Source organism: Eleutherodactylus coqui, chromosome 2 (assembly GCF_035609145.1).
Source record: "Eleutherodactylus coqui strain aEleCoq1 chromosome 2, aEleCoq1.hap1, whole genome shotgun sequence".
NCBI classification, from domain to species: Eukaryota; Metazoa; Chordata; class Amphibia; order Anura; family Eleutherodactylidae; genus Eleutherodactylus; species Eleutherodactylus coqui.
The window spans coordinates 305445809-305466776 of NC_089838.1; the positions used below are offsets into that span (position 1 = coordinate 305445809).

The following is a 20968-nucleotide window of genomic DNA, read 5'->3' on the forward strand; positions in this document are numbered from 1 at the left end:
TGACACCCCACAGCGGCCCCCAGTAATAATAGCGACACCTCACAGCAGCCCCCAGTAATAATAGCGACACCCCACAGCGGGCCCCCAGTGTAATAGTGACACCCCACAGCGGGCCCCCAGTGTAATAGTGACACCCCACAGCGGGCCCCCAGTGTAATAGTGACACCCCACAGCGGGCCCCCAGTGTAATAGTGACACCCCACAGCGGGCCCCCAGTGTAATAGTGACACCCCACAGCGGGCCCCCAGTGTAATAGTGACACCCCACAGCGGGCCCCCAGTGTAATAGTGACACCCCACAGCGGGCCCCCAGTGTAATAGTGACACCCCACAGCGGGCCCCCAGTGTAATAGTGACACCCCACAGCGGGCCCCCAGTGTAATACTGACACCCCACAGCGGCCCCCAGTAATAATAGTGACACCTGATAGTGGGCCCCAGTAATAATAGCGACACCTCACAGCAGCCCCCAGTAATAATAGTGACATCCCACAGTGGCCCCCAGTGTAATAGTGACACCCCACAGTGGGCCCCCAGTGTAATAGTGACACCCCACAGCGGGCCCCCAGTGTAATAGTGACACCCCACAGCGGGCCCCCAGTGTAATAGTGACACCCCACAGCGGGCCCCCAATGTAATAGTGACACCCCACAGCGGGCCCCCAATGTAATAGTGACACCCCACAGCGGGCCCCCAGTGTAATAGTGACACCCCACAGCGGGCCCCCAGTGTAATAGTGACACCCCACAGCGGGCCCCCAGTGTAATAGTGACACCCCACAGCGGGCCCCCAATGTAATAGTGACACCCCACAGCGGGCCCCCAGTGTAATAGTGACATCCCACAGCGGCCCCCCATTGCCCCCTGAGACCCACATACTTACCACCTCCTCCTTGTGGAAGTGCCGCTCCTCCTCTGCCCAATGCACCCTCCAGCAGCGCTGATTACAGGTGCACTCTGACATCAGTGTGCTGCCAGACACCTCCTTCCCCTGCTCTCATGGAACCAAGTAGGAGACGTCAGGAGAGGGGGCAGGTGGCGGCCGACGGCGATGCATGCCAGCAGGGAGGGCTCTGCGTGCAACCTCTGGCACGTGTGCCATAGGTTCGCCACCACTGCCATAGAGGAAGCACGCTCCCTCTGTGAGCCCTTTACATGCTGTGATCGTGAGAGGAGTTAACGTCAGAGATCGATGTTCTCACCGATCCTCGCTGTTGCAACAAGGGTTTGGCTGTCACTCACAGCCGGCTCCCATTGTGGATTGGGTGGGCTCAGCTTCTGAGTTTGGGCCATTCACAGAACGTAACTTTACAAGTACAGCTGCCCAGGATGTAAACGTACGTCCTGTAGCGCTAAGGGGTTAAGAGGCAACTTCAAATCTCAAAATCATAGAATAATTTGGGAGTACAAGTTTATGACCATCTTTGACACTATTAACACAGGTATAAATAATTCAAATGGTTTTAGGGCGGGGTGTACTAGCTGAGAAATCTGGTGCAGTAATAACACACAGGCCTGGTGACCCCCTAACACCAATATAGAGACCATACAACTCTTACAACCGTATCAGTGCACTGATTAAGTATTTACTCCTCTGTTCATCCTGTTCTGTTATTGTTTTAAACTCAAATTAATCACACCGTGTCTGTGCCCATTTAGGTGTATACAGAGGCGTAACTTGAAGCTCCTGGGCCCCATGGCAAAAACTCTAACAGGGCCCCCAACTATAATGCTTTATTCATAGAATTGGGCTCCCTATATGAAGAAGAGAGGACTTATGGGCCCCCTGAGCCCGGGTGCAACAGCATCCCCTGCATCCTCTATAGTTACGCCAGTGGGTGTATATAAATAAATAAATAATATATATATATATATATACATATACATATATATATATATATATATACATACACACACTTCTTTAGATTTATCCTATTATGGCCCCCTGCACGCGGGCGTAAATTCTGCGGTGGGATGTCCCGCAGAATTTCCACCCGAGCCCGCTGCCATAGGATTGCATTAAATAATGCAATCCTATGCAGACAGCCGCGATTTGTCCGAGTGAAAACACGCACTAGTGACGGGCCGGCTCTGCCCTGCGCATGTGCCAGCTGGGCGGCAGCCGGCACATTGCAGGGCACAGCAAACGCCAGGAGCGAGTGAGCCACAGGTCTCTGCAGGGGCACGGGTCCGCAACCGTCTGTAGGCGACCTATGAAGAATCCTAAGCAGATTCCAGAACTCGCTGTATCATCATCTTTTACAGGCATTTTGCATGCGCAAGTCGTGTGCAATTGCGCACGTAAAAAAAACTCCCCCATGCTCTCAGCCATTGAAATGGCCATTTAGCTTAAGGAGTTCAATATGTGTACTTTCCCTGCACAAATCTCCAGAAACAAAGCACGATGCGTCTTTTTTTGCGCAAATGAAATGTGCACGGAAATTACGTGTATGGGAGCGAACCCATTTAAATCAATGGATTTTATTTTCTGCATGTTGCGCGCACAAAGTTTTGCAAATACGTCTGCGTGACACAGGTCTAAAAATATATCTACGAGATTAGAGTTTTTCTCATTCATCAGACACACACACCTTTTCCAGTATGGTACCCGGGTATAGAAAACTTCAATATGGCTACCGTGTTTGGGAAATAGACCACTCGCTCATTGTCTGCAGGGGCCACAACAGAGACTGTTACAACACATAAGCTATGCACAGTATTCCTCAGCAATAACCCAATATCCATCAATACCACAGCAAGAAACAGCATCCTATATCGCAGCTCTAAGCACACTAACTTAAAGGGATATTCCAGTGTGCGAAATGCAGATTCAAGCTGCATGTCAGCAGGGATGCGGTGGGCAAATCTTGGAAAATAGCGATGTGGGGGCAGCATTAGACCTGGAGGGCAGGATAAAAAGGTGTGATATATATCTATAAACATGGCGCAAACACCATTCAGATCCGGAATTTTTGAAAACTTGCTTCACAACCGGAAAGCTCCTGTAACGTTTTCATGCCCCATACAAACCTTCAGTGGTTGCAGTCGTCATTGACCGAGGCATCTAAGAGGTTACACCACCAGGATCTTAGTTATCTCCAATCCTGAGCATCACCGCTGGCTATTAGTTACAGCCGCACTCGCAGGTGATGTAGAAAGGTTTACACTACACAGTTTACCCTTATAGAAACCATTTACACGGGACTGTATGGATGTGCTCTGGATGAAGGGTGTGGAATGGCGCAGCGAGTCACACGGCGTACAGTGTATATGGAATCGAGAAATGTAATGCGGGGGAGAAGCTGTTAGCTGGTGGTGATGCTGGATTTATGTGTTTGATACGTTTGTGAAAGATAATGCTGCTCCTATAGAGCCTTGAGGTCGGGGCCTACAGCCATATTGATGGTGGTATATGTAGCAGCCACGCCGCAGATAAGGGTCATGTGACGCTGCAAGTTAGAGCCATGTGCCTTGCTGCTGCCAGGAGGAGTTACAGAGAATATATCTGGATGGCGAGAGATGCCCAGTGATATTAGCAGCAGGGGCATAACTATAGGGGATGCAGGGGATGCGGTTGCACCCGGGCCCAGGAGCCTTAGGGGGCCCATAAGGCCTCTCTTCTCCATATAGGGAACCCAGTACTATGAATAAAGCATTATAGTTGGGGGCCCTATTACAGGTTTTGCATTGGGGCCCAGAAGCTTCAAGTTATGCCTCTGTGCAGCATGGTTTAGGTATGGGTACAGGTACAGATACAGGGGGGGGGGGGGCCCAGCTCACCTTTTGCATCAGGGCCCCTAAGCCTTTAGTTACGCCCCTGATTAGCAGTACTGTCGCTTTAAGAGTTTATGTTACCAGTTTATTACGTATTGTTGAAAATACACAACCCTTCTACGGAGCGAGACATTCATTTGCTTAATCTTACAAAGTTTTTTTTTCTAAAAAAGTGCCGCCTTTGCCCCCATTTGTCACCATCCTGATGTGCCTTGCACCACCAACTGCAGCCGGTTATACATGATTTACATATTAATACCCGCTCTTTGGTGTGTATAGATTCTCCCTGCAGCAGACACCCTTCCCTGGAAGGGTCACAGGCCTACAGTCTCTACGGGCAAATACGGCCTTGAGAATCGCTGTCAGAGAGGGAGACCCAAAGGCCTTTAACATGACCTCAGGATCGGGTACAAGCCTTCATTTTCCTGGCCATCAGCACCGTGTAAACAATTCAGCAACCAGCCGACAAATGAGCAAACACTAATTTGTCACCTAATTGCATCCTTTATATGGGCGAAGAAATAATCGTTCTCCGGCAGCACTTCTCCCTGTGTAAATAGGGAATGTGCTGCTGACATATGTAAACTGTATGGGGGTGAACCATTAGCGATGTTCCTTCCCCATACTAGGGATCACCCATCAGGTTGCGTTCGCACACAGTGTTTTTGTTGCGTTTTTTTTATTGCGGTTATTCAGCTATTAAAAAAACGCATCAACAACTCCATGTGTGAACGCAGCCTAACATGTAAACGGTAGTAATGAGCCTCAGTCCATTGATGTTCGGTAATAGCCAGAAAGGCTTCCTGTGTAAAAGGGCTTGTAGGCCCTTAATGCTACAGGACATACAGTTATGGGGTTTAGGGTTTGTAGGGTTGGACTCGATGACCTTGGAGGTCCCTTCCAGCTCTACCATTCGATGAGTGGGATCCTAAGTTTATCCGGCTCCATACAAAGTGGGTGCTGGCAGTCTTTGACAGCTGACACCCGCCCACAACAGCTGCGATCAGCGTGAATGCTGATCGCCACTGTTAACACTTTAAATGTCCCAATCGGTATTCCGGACTCCCGAACGTACCCCCCACGATGAGATCACAAGGTGCTGCTTACTTGCCATGGCAGCCTGGAGCCTTCTGTAGGCCTACAGAGCTGCTATGGCTAATTCCCTATCAAGCAATGTCTGTGGCAAGACTTTATAGACTGGCTGCCAGAACGCAGGATAATGCAATACTATAATATCGCATTATACTCTTTGAGCGATCACAGTCCAGGTCCTCTATGGGGACTAAAAAAAAAAAATGTAAAAATTAGTTTAAAAAAGTTTTACTAATTAGTAGACAAAATAAAAGGTAATAAAAATTAAAACAAAAACCTATTTGGTATCGCTGCATCCATAAAAGTCCAGTTTATGAAAGTAATGCATTATTTATCCTGCAAGGAGAACATCGGCAGAAAAATAACAAAACACAAATTCACAATTGCACTTTTTTTTGGTTACCACTAGAGTTGAGCGAACGTACTCTGTCGAGCTTGATGCTCGTTCGAGTATTCGCATACTCGATGGTGCTCGTTACTCGAATGAGCATCAAGCCGTGTTCGACTCCGCCCCAGTTTTGGCTCCTCCCCGCTGTGACGTGCCTGTTTTAGCCCCTCCCCGTCACGACACAGCGCGCGTCAATGGCAAATTTTTTGTCTGGCAGGCAGGGGGGGGGAGAGGGGAAGTGGGGGAGAGGGGGAGACACATGAAAATCACATGCTACGTTCATGTGGGCAAACAAACACCGTACCCACACAAATGTGACCCAGAAGGGGTTAGGGAGCACCAGGAACAGAGTCAGGAAACGGACTCAGAATATACATACTGGCAGAAGGCACAAACAGGAACTGAATGACGATACACACTCACCATGCATACTTGTACACATAAGCAGATCTTATACCTATAAAAAAATATGAGGTATTCGCCAAAATACTTAAGCCTGCAAGACGCAATCAAGGCTCTTCGTTGTCTTGCGGGTCCCTACACTAGCAAGACAACTGACCCCAAGCTGCAGGGAGAATGGCAGGACCCTACCTAATAAGCAAGATGATCATCTCGATATACGCGGCCCTGCACTGGAACCTTGATCCTGACTATCCCTCAAGGGTTAAAACACAGAACCAGAACAGACCGGCATACAGAACACAAATCACAACAACACACTAGGATTAGCATGCCAGACACACAACCACATAGAACAGGACAGTTTACTCCTCATGTCTAGCCACCTGCACAGACATACAGAACATCACACTGTTCACACCTAATGTCTGGAGAGAAGAAAAAAAAAGCTCGGGACCCGGCGTCCCACATACAAAAATGCTCGAGTCTCCCCTTGTAGTCAATGGGGTTCGTTACTAGAGTAGAGCTCTCGAATTTTACGAATAACGCGGACCCGAGCATTTGGGTGCTCGCTCATCTCTAGTTACCACGTCTCCAAGAAAGGATTTAATAAAAAGTGATCAAAAAGTCGTTTGTACTCCAAAATGGTACCGATTGAAAATACAGGACGTCCCACAAAAAATTAACCCTCATACAACAATGTTGACGGAAAATAAAAAAGTTATAGTGGTCAGAAGATGGCGGCAGAAAATAATTTTATGCTTTTCCACAGAGATTTTATTTTTTCATAGTACAGCAAAAAAAGAACTATAGACGTTTTGTGTCTTTCTAATCGTACCGACCCCCAGAATAAAGATGATGGAATTTAGTTTTTTTTCCATTTCTCTCCACTTAGAAATGGTTAAAAGCTTTACAGTACATTATACGGCCCATTACATTGTACCATTGAAATATACAACTCGTCCGGTAAAAAACAAGCCCTCAGACATCTATGTCAATGGATAAACACAATAGTAATGGTTGTGTATGTGTCAGCAGCAAAGTATGGCCTATATTCTGCCTATAGTTGCAAGGGGATGAAAAGGTTGGCTCTGTGTAGTCGGGAAATGTTTATGGCGTGCTGTAACGGGCACTGTCCTGGCCCTTGTGGACAGTGTATCACTGGTCTTGTTTCCAGCCCGGTGGCCATTCTAAAGTTCCATAACTTGGCGGGGCTTGTGAGTCTGGCTGACAAATGGTAGGGCATGTCTCGCCTTGTAGGGTGGTGCCTGTATATGGTACAAATGGCAGGGTGTGGCATGCAATATATGGTGGTTGTTCTAGGGGTTAAGTGTGCAAGAGGGTGGTGTGGCCTGGAGTCTTGTGTCATGGAAGGGTCCTAGAGCTAGCTGAAAGGTTGAGTACAGCTGAAATCACATGCTACGTTCATGTGGGCAAACAAACACCGTACCCACACAAATGTGACCCAGAAGGGGTTAGGGAGCACCAGGAACAGAGTCAGGAAACAGACTCAGAATAGACATACTGGCAGAAGGCACAAACAGGAACTGAATGACGATACACACTCACCATGCATACTTGTACACATAAGCAGATCTTATACCTATAAAAAAATATGAGGTATTCGCGAAAATACTTAAGCCTGCAAGACGCAATCAAGGCTCTTCGTTGTCTTGCGGGTCCCTACACTAGCAAGACAACTGACCCCAAGCTGCAGGGAGAATGGCAGGACCCTACCTAATAAGCAAGATGATCATCTCGATATACGCGGCCCTGCACTGGAACCTCGATCCTGACTATCCCTCAAGGGTTAAAAAACACAGAACCAGAACAGACCGGCATACAGAACACAAATCACAACAACACATTAGGATTAGCATGCCAGACACACAACCACATAGAACAGGACAGTTTACTCCTCATGTCTAGCCACCTGCACAGACATACAGAACATCACACTGTTCACACCTAATGTCTGGCCACATGCACAAACACTGGACACAACACTGCTCACCCACGTAACACATGTACAGGCATGCAAAACCAACAAACCCTAAAGTGAAGGGAAACCAGCCTCCTTTTGCAGAGGGAGGATATTTAACTGTAACCGGACCGGTGGTGATTGGCTAGCAGGACAACACCACACCCAGCCAGCTCAATCATTCCACACCTGTGGGGCTGTGCTGCTAGAAACCTATGTGGTACAACAGATCCCAACCAGCACAACCTTTACATCACAGTGCTGTAAGCCCTGGAACCTTCTGATCAGTCTGGACGGTTGGGAACTGCTTTATTGCTGAGAGTGGATTTCTTACACCATAGAGACTGCTAACCACTGTTACCTGTCGAGCGTCTCCGGAGCCATGCCTAGTCTACTGTGTATTTAACCCCTTAGTGACGAAGCCTGTTTGTGCCTTAGTGACCGAGCCAAAGTTTGGAAATCTGACATGTGTCGTTCAACATAGCATATGATCCCAGTGATTCTGACATTGTCTTTTCGCCACACGTTGTACTTCATTCAGGTGGTAAAAATAGACCGATAGAATTTGTGTATATTTATTAAAAGTACAAAAAATTGGAAACATTTTGAAAAAATTGTCATTTTTTTCACATTTTCAACTGTAATATCTCAAATATGTCCAAACATACTGTACAAATTTTTGATAAGATATATATTTCCATCTGTTTACTTTATTCTGAATGCACATTTGAAAAACTTTTGTGTTTTTTTTTTAACCATTTAGATGACGTACAAATTTAACATTACTTTTCAGCATTTTGAGGAGCACTTTGTTTTCCTGCACCAAGCCAAGTTTGCAAAGGCTCATGAGTGTCAGAATAATAGATACCCCCACAAATGACCCCATTTTAAAAACTACACCCCTTTAATGTATTCACTGATGGGGGTAACGAGTATTTTGACCCCACAGTTTTTTTTCAGGAATTCATTCAATTTAGAGGAGAAAAAATAAAATTTCATATTTTTGCAAATATGTCATTTTAAAGACATATTTTTTCCCTATAGTGCACATAAAAATGAGGATTGCCACCCCAAAATGGATACCCCTGTTTCTCCCGTGTTCAGAAATATACCCATTGTGGCCCTAATCTTATGTCTGGATGCACAACGGGGCCTAAAATGAAAGGTGTAGTCAGTGTCTTTCATAACATAAATTTTGCTTGAAGGCGTTTTAGGCCCCATAGCACTTTTGTAGAGCTCTTGAGCAGCCAAAACTAAAGAGAACCCCACAAATGACCCGATTTCGAAAACTAGACCCCTTAACGAATTTATCTAGGGGTGTACTGTGTATTTTGACCCCACAGTTTGCTGAATAAATTCAAGCAAAGCAAAAGAAAAAAATTGTGATTTTCGTTTTTTTTGCAATTCTGTCATTTTAAAAACAGCTTTTTTTGTACAGCACACACATGAATGAAGACTTGCACCCCAAAATGGATACCCCTGTTTGTCCCGTGTTCAGAGACATACCCATTGTGGTCCTCCTAATCTTATGTCTGGATGCACAACAGGGCCCAAAATGAAAGAAGTAGTCAGTGGCTTTCAGAACAGAAATTTAGCATGAAGGTGATTTAGGCCCCATAGTACTCTTGTAAAGCTTTTAAACGCCCAAAACGACAGAGAACCCCCACAAATGATCCCATTTTGAAAGCTTGACCCCTTAACGAATTTACCTAGGGGTGTACTGTGTATTTTTACCCTACAATTTTTGAATAAATCTAAGCAAAGCAGTAGGAAAAAATTACAATTTTCATTTTTTTGGCAGTTGTATCAAATTAAAAACAGTTTTTTTTTGTACAGCACACAAATGAATGAAGACGTTCACCCCAAAATGGATACCACTGTTTCTCCCATGTTCAGAACCATACCCCTTGTGGCCCTAATCTACTTAAAGGACACATGGCTAGGCCTATAATAGAAGGAGCACCCGTTGGATTTCAGGGTACAACGGAATAAATTCCAGGCCCCATTGCCCACTTATAGAGCCATTGAGCGTCCAAGCTGTATATCCGCCAGCATGGAGCACAATGGGCTCTGTGTTGCGGATATCCGCAGTAATATAGAACCTGCTGCGTTCTCTTTTCTGCGAGTGGATTACGCAATTCCAACCCACTAATGTGAGTGGAATTGTGTAATCCAATGCGATTGATCTGCGTATTATCATGGATCAGATGCATGCGGAATCCATAATTCCTATCCAGTCATGTGAGACCGGCCAAAGGTAGATCGCTACCTTTTTATCATGTGACCGGAGACCGCTCACAAGGTCACTGCTTCAGGCTCTCGGCGACCATTGGTCGCTGGGAGTAAGGAGATTTTAAGTTTCCTGGGCTCCTCGACTTCTGCGCATGTGTTCGGTGTTTTGCCGGCGGTCGCATGTGCAGAATTGGGAAAAGTTCACTGAGGAAGATCGCGTCGGGGTTCAAATACGGAGGCCTCTGGCAAAAAGTTTTATCTCCTCTCACCGATCGCATCGTGAGGGGAGATGAGGCTTCACCTTTTTTTTACTTTTACAGGATCGCCATTATCCATTGGATAACGGCGAACACGTGATCAGGAACCGCTCACCGCGGCTCTCCATGAAATCTCGAGGCTCTCGGCTAAGGGTTGTAGCCAGGAGCAGGGAGAATTTTAAATTACTCGAGACTTTGTGCGGCCAAATCGCAGCCGTCTGCATAGGATTGCATTTGTTAACGCAATCCTATGGCAGCTTCCAGGGACGGAAATTCAGCGGGAAATCCCGCCGCGGAATTTCCGCCCGTCTGCAGGCTGCCTTAGGTACGTCATTTTATCCTCCCTCTCGGATATGATCCGTGGGGGGAGATGAAATGCTAGCTTTTTTAAAACTTTTTTTTCTTTTTTAATAATTTCTTTTTCTAATTTTTAAAACTTTTTTTTTTTACTTTTTACACTCTTTTTTTTTACTTTAAATGGTCACTGTTATCCATTGGATGACAGTGATCATGTCCCTGGTGACATCCCTCTGCTCCTGGCTACACATGGCAGCCAGGAGCAGAGGGATTTTGAATTTCCCGGGGCTCGAGTCCCTCTGTGCACACGCCCCATGATTGACATCGGGCGCGCATGCGCAGTAGGGTACCTCGGGTCCCGGGAGCAGGACATTGCGGAGGACCTGAGGTGAGTATTTTCACCTCTCCTCATAGATCCGATCCATGAGGGGAGGTGAAACGGACACTTTTTAAAACTTTTTTGCAATCGCCACTATCCACTGGATAGCGGCGATCGCAGGCCCGGGGACCGCTCGCCGCGGTCCCCAGTGACTTCTCCTGGTTCCCAGCTACCTTCAGGAGCTAGGAGATTTTGAATCTGCCGGGGGCTCCTGGGCTTCTGCGCATGCGCGTGACGTCATCCGTCTGGCGCGCATGCGCAGAAGAGCGGCGGCGGGTCCGGGAGGACCAGATCTTCGGGGGACAACGCGGAGAAGGTGGGTGAGTAATTTCAGCTGCCCTGATGGATCCGATCCATCAGGGCAGCTGAATCTTTAACTTCTTTTTGTACTTTTTTGCACTTTAATGCGATCGGCGCCGATCGCATTGCAGGGGAGGACTGGCCGCAGCACAGGATGACAGCTCCATGCTGTCGGCTACCTGCGGGCACCGACAGCAAGGAGCTGTCACGTCCTCAGCCAAGTTGGCATTAATCCTAAACGGATGCATATTTCTACGTCCTTTAGGATTAAAGCCCACTTAGTGAGGACGTAGAATCCCGATGGGACCGTCACTAAGGGGTTAAAACAACCGTGACTTGACCCCACATGGGCTGAGTAACTGAGTGTGTTACAAAGTACTGAAACTGCACTATAAAGTTCTGGAACTCTGTGCTATGTTCTAAAGACTCTACGACTAATTCAGCTGCCAAGACTATTATTGTGTACCGCAACATGTGCTCCATCTCCAGTCTGAGGGACCCTCATGTAATACTGCACACAGGCTGCGCTATAACATTGTCCTCTGAGTCTTCTCACAGCTGGCTATGGATCAGAAGGCTCCTTGATAGAGGTGTATTAGGAGTTTGCTGTATATACAATAATCTGATGCAGTATACACCCCTCCCAATTACATTACCGTATACTGTGAGCTAGAAGCCAGAGACTGCACCTCACTCAGTAATGATTACAAGAAAGTACAAATAGGATTAGGTTAGTCATCATAAGCTATTATATGCCAATTACATCCAATTTACTGCTATGCCTGTGTGTAAGCACTGGGGAGGTCCTGGGATGGATCATCGTAATGTTCAGGAAATACATAATGTGGGACCATGGCCAATCGTAGCTCCATGTAACCCGTCTGGTCGCAGAGGGCACTGGCCACCACTTTGCAAGCTTGAGGCAATCTCCTTCCTTAGGTCCACCCAGCCAGATAATCATCTTCCTTTATGCAGCAACGTCTTGTGGAGCTACATGCATCATCCTGCTCCCGCCACTGTCTCCTCCCCTCTAATGTTCAGAGATGCCACTGTTAGTCCACCAGTGCCTCCATAACACAATTGCTTAGTTCTGTGATTGTACTTATGTCATGAAGCTGGTTCTGGTATTGTACCTATGTACCGAGCTTAGTTTTGGTGCTCTATTTAGGTTATGAGCTTGGTCCTGCTGCTATCTGTTGTTTTGGTGAAGTTTTGAGCTTGATTCTGGAACAGTATTTATGTTTTGAGCTTGGTTCTGGTACAGTATTTATGTACTGAGCTTGGTTTTGGCACAGTATTTATGTTTTGAGCTTGGTTTTGGGACTGAATTTATGTACTGAGCTAGGTTTTGGTGCTGTATTTATGTTATGAGTTTGGTTCTGGGCTCTATTTATGTACTGACCTTGGTTCTGGTGCTGTATTTTATGAGTTTGGTTCTGGTACACTATTTATTCACTGAACTGTTCTGGTATGGGTATACTGCTATATTGCTGCTTTCTGCACAAACAAAATACTGGCAGACTGCCTATCAGTGCAATATAAATCGTTTTTTTCCCTATGATGAGGGGGCGCCAAAAATATTCTGCACGAGATGCCATATAACCTAAGGCTGACACTGTGTGGGACATGCTAGCTATATGGGTAGGGACATACATAATTTACATACATGGTTGGTATATATGAGCTTATCAGTCTGCCATGTAGTCTCACCACACTGGGGGCCACCATCGCTCGGCTTGATCCCCTTTTGCTTTACTTCTTTTCACCTACACAACTCAGTTCAATTGAGTTCCGGTCATTCAATGGATAATAATAAACTTTATTTGTATAACACCAACTTATTCCGCAGGGCTTACAGAATACAGGGGAGCATATACAATACAACAGTTACACATAGTGTTCAGGTTTGTAGGGGACAATAGGGGTGGGGGGGAATGAACCAATAAACTTACATACAACGAGGGGGTGGTGCATGAGATACGGGGAAAGGAGGTATACATGGTAGGCAAAGGGGAGAGTGTGGGGTAGACAATAGTCCAGGCGTGTGATGGAAAGGGGGGGGGGGGAGATGTATGGGTGAGGGGGGATTTGTTCAGGAGATTTGATATGCTTCTTTGAAGAGGTGCATTTTTAAGGCGCGTCTGAAGTTCCGTGTGTCGGGGATTATCCGGATGTTTTACGGTAGAGCATTCCAGAGGACAGATGCAGCCCTAGAGAAGTCCTGGAGGCGGGCATGAGAGGTTCGTATTAGGGGGTAGTTTAGCCTGAGTGTGTTAGCAGAACGTACCATGCAGGCTGGGTGATGTATGGACAGGAGGGAAGCAATGTATGGTCACGCGGTGCCATGGAGAGCTTTGTGGGTGAGGAGTTTGAATTGAGTTCTGTGGTGGATGGGCAGCCAATGCAGCGACTGATCTATCACCTATAGAATTTTCATATAATTCTTCTAAATTGTATGTCTTCTGATTAAAGTGATCGTTAAGGCACATTCCCTTCTTAATAGGCTGCATTCAGGCGAACGTATATCGGCTCGGTTTTCACGCCGAGCTGATATACATTGTCCTCATCTGCAGGGGGGGAGGATGGAAGAGCCAGGAGCAGGAACTGAGCTCCCGCCCCCTCTCTGCCTCCTCTCCGCCCCTCTGCACTATTTGCAATGGGGAGAGGCGGACCGGGGGCGGGGCTAAGTGACGAGAATTAGCCCCGCTTCTCCCCATTGCAAATAGTGCAGAGGGGCGGAGAGGGGGCGGGAGTTCAGTTCCTGCTCCTGGCTCTTCCATCCTCCCCCCGCTGCACATGAGGGCGACGTATATCGGCTCGGCGTGAAAACCGAGCCGATATACGTTCATGGGAATGCAGCCCACGATAGTGAGGCCCACTGTGCCCAGTTAATGCCTCCTCATGGGGACAGGGCCCACACATTACATGGTGACCGTTGCACCACTTGTGGCTAAGTGGGGTCACACAGCTTCCACCAAGGTGCATTAAGGGCCTTTATATCCTTGCAGATTGACTGCCCGTTAATGAGTACCAATAAACAATATACATGCAGCAAAAGATCCCAAGTATGGGGATGATCATTAATACGATTGATTGCTCCCATACTGATTGCATTTGTCAGCAGCGCGTCCCGTTTATATGGAGAGATGTGCTGCCAATAAGCTATTTAATCAAACGACAAACACGCATTTCCTCATTTGTCGGCTGATCGCTGGCATGTTTACATGGCCAAACGAACCTTCATACGAATGTTTAACGCTGATCATTTAGTTCTACCAAAATAGACTTTTATCACCTATCCACACAGGATAGGTGGTAAAAGTCTGACTGATGGTGGTCTCATTACTGAGACCCCCACTAATTCCAAGAACAGGGCACCCGTGTCCCCTTTTCCTCCCCACTACGGGCTTGTTGGAAATCGAATGGCGCAGTGGCCACACGTGTGCAGTGTTGTTCCATTCATCTTCAATGGGACCACCAGAGATAGTCAAGTACTTGTACTTGGCTATTTCTATCAGCCCCATAGAAATGAATGGAGTGGCACCACAAATGTGTGACTGCCCTGATGTGTGCAACCCTGACTCACCCTAGATGGCAACAGTCAAATATTAAGCTAATATAAAGACCACAATTATCCAGGAGATAAGATGTAACAAATGCCCCAGATATAATAAGTTAAGAGCAGACTTAATGGGAGCCAATGACAGAGAAGAGGGGTGGCAGGGAGTTTAGTAACGTGACTGCTAACCTCCCTCTTCTCTCCTCCCTTCTGGCTGTTTGCAATGGGAGGGGGTGGGACAGGGGGAGCTAAGCCCCACCTCCTCCCATTGCTGGCTGCAGAGAAGGGTGGAAGGGGTGGGTGCTTAGCTCCGCCCCTGCCATGCGCACTCCCATTGCAAACAGCCGGAGGGAAGGAGAGAGGTGGTGAGCCGGCGAGGGGGAGGAAAGGGGAGGCAATGGCATTGCGGTCTTGGTGTATATACGCCGGGCCCGTGTTGTCTGAACAGGTGCACAAACACTACATTTGTGCGCCTGTTCACATGTTTTTATGGCGGACGCACCTAAAAACACCTACGACCATATGAGAGAGGCCTCAGAATGAGAATCAGACAGGAATCAACCTGACAGGCAGTCACAGACCAGATGTTTAATAGTGTGATCAAACAGGAAGTCAGACCAGACCAAGTGAATAATCAAACCAGACTGAATGAATAACCAGCACCCTCTGTGAGGAGGAGCCAGAATAAATGTACACAAACTAATGCTGGTTGGCTACCCAGTTTTTCCCAACTCTCAGCCAGCCAGTCTGCCCACACACAGCAGGTGAAGTATCTCTGCGGGCGTGCAAAGCAGAAATGACAGTGAGCATAAGCCGGCATGAGGATTCCATGGGCTGCAACTAACATAGTGACATCACCCCGGTCCCCATCCTCACTTGTGGCCTGCGCACCGTGACACTCTACCTTAACGGGAGTCCTGGGGAGGTCACTGCATGTAGTGGCACCTACACACCCTCAACAGGTAACACCCACTTGTCAATTTATTCATACATTTCCAGGAGGCACAACACACATTTGTAAGAGAAGATGCTCCAGAATTGTTATAGAGCTGACAAAATCTCTTTAAAGGGTGCTTCCTATCTACATACGGCCGGGTTGGGAACCGTACTGATTACGAGGTGGCCAGGCTGGTGGGAATAGCTGTTTTTGTAACTCCGATACAAGTCAATGGGAGTTACGCAAAGTGAGCTATACTGTCTCTGCAGCCCCCCCAAGGTATGAAAATAGTGTACTGCTGCTTAACACCCATTGACTTCATAGTGCAGGGCCGCTTGGCTATTTCTGAGCACTACTTTCAGGGTCACTAGGGGTAGTGGGGGTCAGAAGGCAAGAGGTAAGGCCTGTACCTATCAGACTTTTATGGCATATTCTGGGATGGGAATATCTCTTTAAGGAAGTCTGTCTCCATGACATATTCTCTTCCAACAGCACAATAAAATAAAACCCAACACACTGCAGCTCTGAAACCAAAAGACACCAAAGACCCTCTGTGGGGTCCTGCTGCAACCCCTGTGCTCTACCAGGTAATATCCATTTTATGGCCAATCCTGTATGCTAATGACAAAGCATATGCCTGGAGGGCTTCTCACAATGAAAGGATTCCCCGCAGACATGTACAGATGTAGTAAAGTTTAACTTGACTCTTAACACATTGAGGTAACTTTCTATGCTGCAGTTTATTTCCCTATCGATCACCTTACAATGGGGTTTGCTGTGTTAAGATAACAACAGCTTATCCATAGCTTAAAAATGTACTCATTGTAAAGAAAACAACAATCCCTGCCCCCCACCCCGTGAAGAAGTTGTCAGAATGGAAGGAAACCTTCTCTGTGTAATTGTAACCCTGTTATAGAGAAGTGATTACAATATCAGAGCAAAAGGATCATATACAAGATGTGATACAGGAGAGCATGGAGGCTCTAGTACCTTGGTGTACCACCTCTAGCTTGGATACAAGATGTTATACAGCCAGGAATGGGGGCTCTAGTACCCTGTTATACCGCCTCCAGCTTGGATACAAGATGTGATATATGGGTGGGCATGGAGGCTCCAGTACCCTGTTGTACCGCCTCTAGCTTGGATACAGGATGTGATATGGGCAGGCATGGAGGCTCTAGTACCTTGGTGTACCACCACTAGCTTGGATACAAGATGTTATACAGCCAGGAATGGGGGCTCTAGTACCCTGTTGTACTGCCACTAGCTTTACAAGATGTGATACTTGGAGGCATTGTACTGCCTCTAACTTGGATACAAGATGTGATATGGGCAGGCATGGAGGCTCTAGTACCCTGTTGTACTGCCACTAGCTTGGGTACAAGATGTGATATGGGTGGGCATGGAGGCTCCAGTACCCTGTTGTACCACCTCTAGCTTGGATACAGGATGTGATATGGGCAGGCATGGAGGCTCTAGTACCTTGGTGTACCACCACTAGCTTGGATACCAGATGGTATACAGCCAGGAATGGGGGCTCTAGTACCCTGTTGTACTGCCACTAGCTTGGGTACAAGATGTGATACAGGCAGGCTTGTAGGCTCTAGTACCCTGTTGTACTGACCCTAGCTTGGATACAAGATGTGATACAGACAGGCATGGAGACTCTTGTACCCTGTTGTACTGCCTCTAGCTTAGATACAAGATGTGATACAGGTGGACATGGAGGCATGCAGGTTCTGTATGGTATCCTTTGGTATTTTACTCCACATTTGCTGTAACGGAGCCTCTAGATTGTGCAAACTCATAGGCTGTCGAAGTTGGCGTCCCAGATGGTCCCATACATGTTCTATTGGTGATAAATGTGGCACCGGGCAACCACGGAAGTGTGACAATGTTGTGGGGGCTTCTGTGACCCCCTTGTGTGCGGCCGAGCATTATTGAGCTGGAAAGTGATGACATCAATGAATGGCTGTGATTGGTTAATCAAGCGCCGGCTCTGAGTGGCTGACGCGGTGCTCTATTAACCAATCACAGAGCATTAGCTTGCTGGAGGCGGGGTATTCAAACCCCACTTCCAGGAAGAAATGCTTTGTTGGCATTCAGGAGAACATGGCAACCTGCAGCAGCGCCACAACCCAGCGCGAAGGACCCGAATGCCGGCTGCTAGGAGAGAATTGCTTTTTTTTATTCATGTAGTCTAGCTAGGGCTTATTTTGGGGGAGGGACTTAATACAGACCTGGACTCTAATACTTTTAAGGTGTCTGGCTTGGGGATGTTTATTACTTTAGGAGGTCTGAGGTCTGTATTACTTGACAGTTGGGTCTGGTAGTCTGTAATCCTATAACCCCTTAAAGCGGTTGTCCAGGGTCACAAAAACATGGCTGCTTTCTTCCAAACACAGCGCCACCCTTGTCCAATAGGGTTGTGTGTGGTATTGCAGCTCAGCTCCATTGCAGTGAATGGGAGCTGAGCAGTAATACCAGACACAACCAACGGACAAGGGTGGTGCTGTGTTCGGAAGACACCTGGACAACCCCTTTAAAGGGGCTGTACTTAGATATACTTTTATCATCTATGCACAGAATAAGGGATAACTTTATGATCAGAGGGGGTCCTGAATTGTCATGCGTTTTGTAAGTAAACTACATCGCATCGCTGCATATCCGATTTTCATGCACATAAAAATTGCATGTTGTTTCAATAGTAAATACAGAAAAATCGCAGGAAACTCGCATCTACGTGTTTTTTTGGCTCCCAATCACCCAAAAAGAGGACATGCTGCGAGTTTTGGATCTCGTAGTATCACTGGCCTATAGTGAGTACAGCACTGATGGTCGGGTGATGCCACTTCCGTATCACCTGACCAGCAGCGCTGCGCTTTCTACAGGCCCCCAAGTGCTGGGAAGCCCTGATGGAGGGAGCGCTGTATCCTCTGAAGTCAGCCACACATGCGATATTTACGTGCATAAAAGATAGACAATCACTTCGCACTCGCAGAAAAAGCTTCATTACATTCTTGAACAGAATCACCCAAAACAGGACATTCTGCAATGTTTCCATCTTGCACTATTGGTGCGAGCAAAAAAACGCTCATGTTAATTAACTAGAGATGAGCGAACGTACTTGTTTAGGGCGATTTCGCAATTGAGCACCGCTTTTTTCGAGTAACTGCCTACTCGGGCGAAAAGATTCGGGGGGCGCCAGGGGGCGGCATGGTGGAGCGGGGGTAGCAGTGGGGAACAGGGGGGAGCTCTCTCTCTTTCTCCCCCCCCCCCCACTCCCCTCTGCAACCCCCAGCTCACCCACGGCACCCCCCGAATCTTTTCGCCCGATTAGGCAGTAACTTGAAAAAAGCGATGCTCGATCGAGTAATTGCCCTAAACGAGTACGTTCGTTCATCTCTAAAATTAACCCATTGAAGTTACTGGGTTATTTTTAGGGATGAGCGAGCATACTCGATAGGGCAAACTACTCGAGCGAGTAGTGCCTTATGCGAGCACCTGCCTGCTCATCTCTAAAGATTCGGGTGCCGACGCGGGTGACAGGTGAGTTGTGGCGGAGAGCAGAGAGGGAGAGAGAGATCTCCCCTCCGTTCCTCCCCGCTCACCCGCGCCGGCCCCTGAATCTTTAGAGACGAGCGGGCAGGTACTCGCATAAGGCACTACTCGCTCATCTCTAGTTATTTTCCAATATTTTCCTATTTTTGGGTGATATCACCAATTATTTCTTATGGGAGACATAAATTTCTATGTGCAATGCACTTTTCACCATTAAGACTGCTGCAGCAACAAGCAGTTCTTTCATGCGCCTGTGAAACGCGCATGTACAGCCATGTGATGCGTTTTTTCATCACTAAACGGATGGCATTGGCAGAAAAATTGCATCTTTGCAAGTGTAACACTGGTCGCAATTTCTCGGACCGATATATCGTTAGCCTGTCCAAATTGATTAGCATGGGTTGATTTTCACAAGTGATTGTTCGCTTGCACCAATAGTGCGAGTTCGAAACATCGCTGCTTTTCAATTTTGGGGTGATTCTGTTCTAGAATTGACCATTATTCCCTATTGGAGCAAAAACTATAAAACGGTATCGCAGTCGCATGTAAATGCGAGTTTCATGCAAGTGTGATGCGATTTTCTACTATCGGAACAACGCTGCGGTTTTCAGGTGTGTGAAAGTCGCAAGTGCGGTAATGCATTTTCCTCTCGCGCACATTGTGATCACAGGCAAAAATCACAGGTTTTAAGAGTGTTTGATTGGTCAAAGTTTCTCAGACCCATATCGCATTCGCTCCCTTATTTACCCGTACGAGTTCCGTACATAGCGCAATTGGACGGAACTCGCGCTGGATAATCGCCCTCGTGAATGCTTCCTCACTCAGCCGCCTGCTGCCTACAATGCTGATTTCTCCATAGGGGCATCTGAAACATCTTCATACTTCTTCAGTACTTGCACCAATCAGAAACTTTTCTTGCACATCTCTGCACAGTGGGGTATAGATGAGACCCCCCAATGGATGCATTGCATATATATGAGACACTATAGGTCCTGGTGACTATATATATAGTGGCATTGACTGACATATGTTGCCACCACCAGATCTGCAGTAAATCTGAATGCTGGGTGGAGTCCACATGGAGAATGAATTCAGCATTGCTGTAGGGATGCATTGATCATACCTCCCTATATAGAAGGCCTTATAGGAGGTGCCACAACACAAAGGGCAATGACCCTTAGGAGGTGCCACAAAGGGCAATGCCCCTCCTGCCCCTATAGGCAATCCATCAACTTGCTGCATCAAGAGAAGGGTTAATGCCCTGCCCAAGCTGCACTATTATAAGTCATCACCCACCTTGTCATTGAGGTATTGAAGAGCTTCCTTGCCATAAGAACACTTGATCTCAAGCTTCCTTCCCTTGTCTGAAGGGGTCACATCCTTCTGCTGTTCAATGACTCTCCCAGACCCCCGGCAAGCAGATAGAGAGTCAAAATTAATGGTCTTGTTCTCAGAAGACCCTTCCACAGGGCAGAACATCCCACAGAATTTCTGCCTTGGCTTGGGACTTCCAGATCCCATGTTCTTGAAGAAGGCTGGCACCTCCTCCCCATCTTGTTGCCTCTTGTCAGCCATCCTGAAGACCCCCAGAGAAAAAAAAGATTATAAAAAAATGGGGAAAAAATCCAGAGTGTGCAGGGGGAGGACTGAGAGGAGGTGGGAGGAGAAGGCACTGCAGGTTAGGAGCAGACAAAAGAAAGGACTCCTCACACCATGCTGAGTGCACTGGAGACTTCCCTGAAGAATCAGCTGGGTCCTCCTCAGCTCTCAAGTGCACAGCCTGCTCCTCAACTTAGCAGAATTAAGGAGCAGGGA

General features: G+C 47.2%; 1 protein-coding gene across 1 annotated transcript in view; it reads right to left on the bottom strand.

Moving 5' to 3' along the window:
• The window catches only part of DPYSL2 (dihydropyrimidinase like 2), a 98698-nt gene extending 77955 nt beyond the window's left edge, over nt 1–20743 (bottom strand). The window contains exon 1 of the mRNA XM_066593506.1: nt 20450–20743. Coding sequence (XP_066449603.1) covers nt 20450–20728 — 279 coding nt within the window. The 5' untranslated portion in view covers nt 20729–20743. The remainder of the gene's footprint in view (nt 1–20449) is intronic.
• Nucleotides 20744–20968: the final 225 nt, after the last annotated feature.